The 6,815-nt window shown below is 31.6% G+C and overlaps 1 protein-coding gene across 1 annotated transcript; it reads right to left on the reverse strand.

Annotated features, from left to right (window-relative positions):
• On the reverse strand, positions 1–4,651 carry LOC139484478 (uncharacterized). Its single transcript, XM_071268209.1, has 4 exons — positions 4,548–4,651; positions 2,625–2,845; positions 419–703; positions 1–63 (listed from the first exon to the last, which is right to left on the reverse strand). Exons 1-4 carry the CDS (start codon positions 4,649–4,651, stop codon positions 29–31), a joined length of 645 nt encoding a protein of 214 aa, XP_071124310.1. The 3' UTR covers positions 1–28.
• Positions 4,652–6,815: the final 2,164 nt, after the last annotated feature.

The following is a 6,815-nucleotide window of genomic DNA, read 5'->3' on the forward strand; positions in this document are numbered from 1 at the left end:
CAATCGAATACATTTTCGTTCTGATCTATCACTGGGCTCCAAATCGATTGAAAGCAAAGTATACTAAAATTAAAAAAACAAACAAACAAAAAAATAGATCGCTGTATGCTTTATAAAAAAACAACGAAATAAATGCTAAAATACGTAATATGTTTCTATGAATTTATAGTAAATTCTTAAACAATATATATATTTGTTTTTGTTAAGATCATATTTCCTAGCTTATATCGTTTTTAATGTTATGTTTGCACTATACTTTATTTTCTAAGTGATTTTTTCTTTACTCTCCCTCTTGATTATGTAAAACTTAATATATTTTTTTCTATTTATATCTTTGGTTGAGAAAACACCCGAAATCGATTATTCAGAAGCTTATGTTTTGAACAAGTAAACCATTACAATTTTTGTTAATACACACCTCTTTGCCATGATTTCCAGTAGAACTGAGTTTTATCTTCCGCTGTAACAAACATGAATTCATGTTTTGCCTCCATATCACCAAAGTTTTTGTCCATATAATGATAGCAAATAGATTCAGTGTGGTTAAACAGAGCTCCCAAACAATGCATGCTGTTGACTTCACAGTATTCCATACAAATCTCAAAGGATGCATGCAGTTTAATAGATGACTTTACGTACGGTGAATTTATGTTTACAGACGACACATTAGCTGTTGTTAACGTGGTTGTATCTATATCACCTTCTAAAACGAATGAGTAAACGTTAATACTTATGTCCATACAATTAAAACATTTACTAATTGGAAATACGAAAATGTGGTATGAGCAAGTGGGTATGAGTGCCAATGAGACAACTATTCACCAGACGACAACAACTAAACAGGCCAAAAGCCTTACCTTCCCGTTGAATTCACTACAAACTCCTCAGAGTCTGAATTGACCAGTTTTTGTGCTCGACCAGTAAAATCGAGCACACATTTTACTCGACTAATCTCAACATTGTCTCGACTGTACTTAACTGTACTTAAGTGTACTCGACTAGGTCTCGACTTTACTTAATTAGTCTGATTCAGTACTTGATGATCTTTGTGTAGTCTGAAATGGTCTTGACCAAGGCTCGACCTGTCTCGACCTGTCTTGACTAGTCTCGACCTGTCTCGACTAGTCTCGACTCAGTCTCAACCAGTCTCGACCTGTCTCGACTAGTCTTGACCTTCAAATTTAGTTTTGACTGGTGTAAATCAGCCCATCTAACTAAATTAAATATTGATCTTACAAAATTCAAGCTTATTAGGTAGTTTGCATTTTTATCGTGTTTCGCTTATTTCCAGATTATTGTCTGTTGCCCAGTCGTTAGTTTTCTATATCGTGTTTTGCTTATTTCCAGATTATTGTCTGTTGCTTACTTTAATTACTTTAATTCTTAAATTTTACAGCAATACAACAAAAAACTAAAAGAAATGGGATTCAGTAAGCTTGATATATATGTAAGATAGCTGCATAGTTTGATGAAATAAAATGTGGTATGAGTGCCAATGAGACAACTATTCACCAGACGACAACAACTAAACAGGCCTCTGAATTACAGAAGGTGTTTATTCAGACCAACAGCCTTACCTTCCCGTAGAATTGTTTTTGTAATTTTGTTTAAGAACAAACGAGATTTGATAAGCTGGCAATTGAACCAATTGTCCTTAATATTATAGTCGTTTGACTGAAGCTCGTAAATATTACATTTAAAACAACCTAAAAAACTTATAATGCAGATACATACAAAATTTAACATATTGCGTTAACAAGGCATGTTAGACTTTAATTTCTCTTAATTCAGTTTCCATTTCTACAATACTTTGAGATTGATTCAGTGGTAAATCTTGAAATACCCGTTTATAAATGCGTATCTTTTCAGTACACTTACATTAATGTAGGGTCTTGGTGACATGTTTTGCTTGCAATTTGTTTTGTATTCGTTGCAGTAAATAAATATGTGAAATAAGAAATTACACGTAAATACTAAACAATGACTTTTTGGTCATTTGATAGCTATTTACTAACTTGGTTTCTTTTTTAATTAAGACATAATTCAAAAAACCAAATAAGAAAGTAAAGGCTTACTTGAAGATTATGGAATCGAAAGTCCGTCAAGATTGCATGCTCTGTAGTTTTGTTTTTTGAATTGAAACTGGAAAATCGTTGTTTTATATTTATAAACTAGCTAAACATAAGTTTGTAACATGCATAACAATGGTATATATCAAAATATGAGAAATTCATTTTGTGAAAATTTATAAGCAACTTTCCCAGCTTTTTATTATGAGTCATCATTTGATTATGCCAAAATTTAATAAATAATCTTGATAATTCATAATAAAATCAAAATATCTATGAGGCATAGTTTTTAAAGTGGCTATTGCATATTTATAGTGTTAAATAAGAAGCCTAGAAAACTTATCCTTACAAAGCACCTAACCATGATTTGGAAATAAACATACACAGACGGACATTCTTATTTCAAGCCAGGTTGTTTGCTTACATGGTTTTTTTTACAATGTGTTTTTCACTGTATTTATTAATTGCCAAGATAAATTGGGGGGGGGGGGGGGGGGGGGGAAGAATACGACAAAAAGTTATCTTCCTGTAGTGTTAGGTACCACCTTAACTTACCTCTTGAAATGCATACGTATGGATGTTTTTCTAAACAGTTCCCATATGAATAGACTTTTGACGATATATCATATAAAAGACATTCTCTGTTTCCTGAGACAGTTGGTAAATTTATTTTATTTACAATGTAGTCCTTCACCGGTTCACATGTGTCTGAGTAATACAACAAACCATCGTGCTCTGATTTAAGTGCTCCAACCCAGATGACAGTATCTTTTAAACTTAATTCAGAAAAAAATACCAACGACAGACATTTAAATACGAATAAACACATACATCATAGATACAAGGACTTAAATTTTGTATTAACGTCAGACGCTTGTTTCGTCGACAAAAGACGCAGTGACAATCGAATCAAAAATAGTATCGAAATGAAGTGTACAAAATATGCTCGCGTATACATATGTTTACATGTGTGTTACATATTTGTTTTTCGTTCTTTTTTTGTTCATAAATAAAGCCATTACTTATCTCGTTTGAATTGTTTCACATTTGTCATTCTGGGCCTTTAATAGCTGACTTTGTGGTATTGGCATTGTTAATTGGTAAAGGCCGTACGGTGACTTATAGTTTTAAATTTTTGTGGCATTTGCAATTGGTCTCTTGTGGAGACTTTGCTCATTGGCAATTATACCACATCTTCTTTTTGATATATTGACCAAGGCTCGACATGTCCCAACCTGTCTCGACTAGTCTTGACCTTTCAAACGCAACCCTATTTGTAATATACAAGTCAAAATATTCAGAACAACTTTCCTCGATTGTAGGTCTAAAATTGTTCTATCTAAGCTACATTTACATTGAGACAAAGACGATAAGTTACTGTAGGAAACTAAATTAATAAACATAATGTTGAAAATCTATAACTCTTTTACCAAAACCATGTCCAACATGATAACATTTTCCAGTAACCAATGATTTTGCTCTCTTCTATTTTCCCACAATCTGTGAGCAAAGCACAACAACAATCTACCAAACATTACATTATAAACTAAAAACTAAGCGATATCAACCATAAAAGGCGGAGCTGATTTCGCCCTCTCGCGGGGGAAAATGCGGATTATGTTCCAATGATTTGATTCAGTCTGAAAAGGTCAAAATTAGTACGCATGTAGCTGTTAAACTTAATTGTAGGCCCCCTTAAAGATGTACTTAATGTGAGGCTAAGGAACTTTTGTCAGAGGTTCAGACTCATTGTGTTTTTTTCTACGATACAGGGTAAAATATTTTGCCTCATAACACCCTTTTTTTATATAAGACTTCAATGGCTCCCAATTGTGTTTTTTTCAAATTACAGATTTCGAAAAGCAGCTCCATATGATATCAACATGTTAAGCGTATTTTCTTTCTGAACCTATATTTTACTGACTTCTAGTATCGATTTTAAATTCTAGATTATTTTCATTTCACCTAAGAACATCCTTAAGGGGGATCGCGGGTCTAAATCATTTTTTTTAAAATTTAATATAGGATTTTTCTATATTTTTCTATAAATGAACTTTATCTTATACTTAATAGAAAAATGAAATAAAAATTGGGGTCAACGTTCATTTACGCTCACAATCTGCCTTCGAAAGAAGCATACATTTTTGTTAATGTCCTTTTTTTTTGTTGAACTAATAGGAGAAAAAGGTAATATCGAAATAAAAAAGAACTAAATAACAGAAATCGCTTAATAATTTAATAATTAATAAATTATAATATTGAAATAATTTGTCCCAAAAGAACTTTTTTTTATAGACCAGGTGTATTTTTTAAGTTATGTTTTTTTTTTTAAATGCACTTCGAAATTACTTTGTTCTCGAGTTACATGTGAAACCTCTGCGATGGTTCATGATAAGCACGAATTAGATAATGGGTACTTTTCCTTGATATCATAATCGCAGAAAAGAGGTGGGGATTGTAACAAAAAAATGTGTTTACAAACTAGATTCATTTATTGATCTCTGTAGAAGATTTTCTCTGGCAAATCCATCATAGACATTTCTGTACCACATTTGGTGAGGTTTTGGATCACTCGGTTGCATACTTATATTTAGCATATATTGTGAAATATAGTAATCAAAAACTTGATCGCCAACAGTTTTCCTGTTTACATGTTTTTACTCTAATAATTTTTCATGTCCTCTATAGCTTGCTGTTCGGTGTGAGCCACGGCTCAGTATTGAAGACCGTACTTTGACCGATAACGGTTCACTTTGCATACATATGCATGGAAATTTATCTCATTGCTACTTATATCACAGCTTCTTATACATGAGACAACATGGACAAATAACTCTATCTCAAATATCGTCAGTCGAAAAAGATAGTTTAGTGCTGATCATTCTTGCAATCTGAATGTTTTCAAATAACTACTTTGACTCCTCTGTTTACCCTCGATTAAATTAGTGGAAAAATTAACTGTTATATATTAAATCGAAATAAAACGAAAAAAAGTATCCATTGAAATTGTACAGATGGTAAGATTGATTTTACTTGTTTTCGTTGCTCTTGACAGAGTACCAGAATGTTAGACTAGAGTAGATAAAATATTATAAACTCCCGAGTCAAAGTCGGTATTAATAAAAAAAAAGTATTTTGATAAAATGTTTTTGTGTGATATTTTCTAGTTTATACTCAATCCGTTAAATCTTTAAAAGTGTTTTGTTTTTTAAGTGGAATTTGATGCGACTGTCATACAAGTAAGAAGTTAAGCGGTATAAAACCAGGTTCAATTCACTATTTTCTACATTTCAAAATGCATGTACCAAGTAAATTATATGACAGTATTTTGTGCTTTACAATTTTCATGCAGATATCTCAACTCTTTTCCTACCTGAGTTCTGTTGAATCAAGGTATATTGCAACATTCGTAATGAGATGTTGTCGGTTGACCACAGTCTTTCCAAATAAACAATCCCTATTGTGCGCATGTTTAGCAGAATACCACGTGACCGATTCATTTATGTAAAATACTGTACTATTTTCATTCCAACCATCTCCAGCTAAATAGTAGAAATGTGATTTAAATTTTAGAAATTAAATTGCCAACCATTCTACATATTATAATCAAAATAAGTTGCATCGATTTGATATCTATGTAACAAGGGTTGAAGACATTAAAACAGATTGAATAAGATGAATTAGGACAAGAAAAGACGATTATGAAAATTAAAAACAATCGCCAAGAAGTGTAAGAAAAACTAAATTAACACCTTTATCAAGGTAATGCAATATTGTTTACGTTGAGGAAATCACAAGCACATGTCAGTAAAACTGTATTTAAGTAAACATATTTTTAGATTTTTATTCTGCATCGGTTTCATGAACACCGGATACGGGTTTAAGATAAGTGGATATTAACACATAGGAACTTGCACTGTAGTGTACAATCAATCGACATTATTCCAAAGTATTATCATGATCTTTCAATAACGTCAAGTGTTCTAGGAATATTCGAGGGTACACAGATATGAGACAGAAAGAAAGACATATGGACTGTATATAACAATAGTTGCAGAAATAGATTTGGGTAACATATATTACAATAGTCATTATTTTTGTTGTCATGGACACGGATTATGTCAAAACTAAAATAAGATGTATTTTTTCTCTGAGTTTTAACAAACATTGTTTGATATAAATCTTTGAAAATGAATAATCTTAATTATTATCCGTTTCGTCTTGATCAAAATTAATAATTTAAAAATGTACGAGAAATATAATAAATAGAATATTTTAGTTATACAAAAATGAAGATGTTTAATATACCTGATTGGTTAAGTTTTATACGATATATCTCTAATATGTGTCTGTGTTAAAATGGATTAATGACATTTGTACCACCTCTTAGATTGTGGTTTAACATCTGTGTCGTTTGTGTGCTAAAATATGATTCTTATACCAAGAGTGACTTTACACTGCTTTACGACGTTTCTCGGTATTTTGCACATCTAACATTCATGTATTTATTTTTGATGATTTTGTCATGGTTTCGGTTGAATTATTTGTTATGTCGTATCGTTTGTTGTCCAAATAATTATAAAATTGCCTTTCAATGCCTTCATTGTCATATCCCGAATAAGTTTGTTATACCGAATTTGAATTTTGCTGTGAGGCTAGTCCTGGTTTTGTTTCATGCAACCAACATAATTTTTGAAGTTTCTGTTACAGTTTAAGTTGGATAATCTCCTATAATGTCTTACCGTC

Source organism: Mytilus edulis, chromosome 8 (assembly GCF_963676685.1).
Source record: "Mytilus edulis chromosome 8, xbMytEdul2.2, whole genome shotgun sequence".
Lineage (NCBI taxonomy): Eukaryota > Metazoa > Mollusca > Bivalvia > Mytilida > Mytilidae > Mytilus > Mytilus edulis.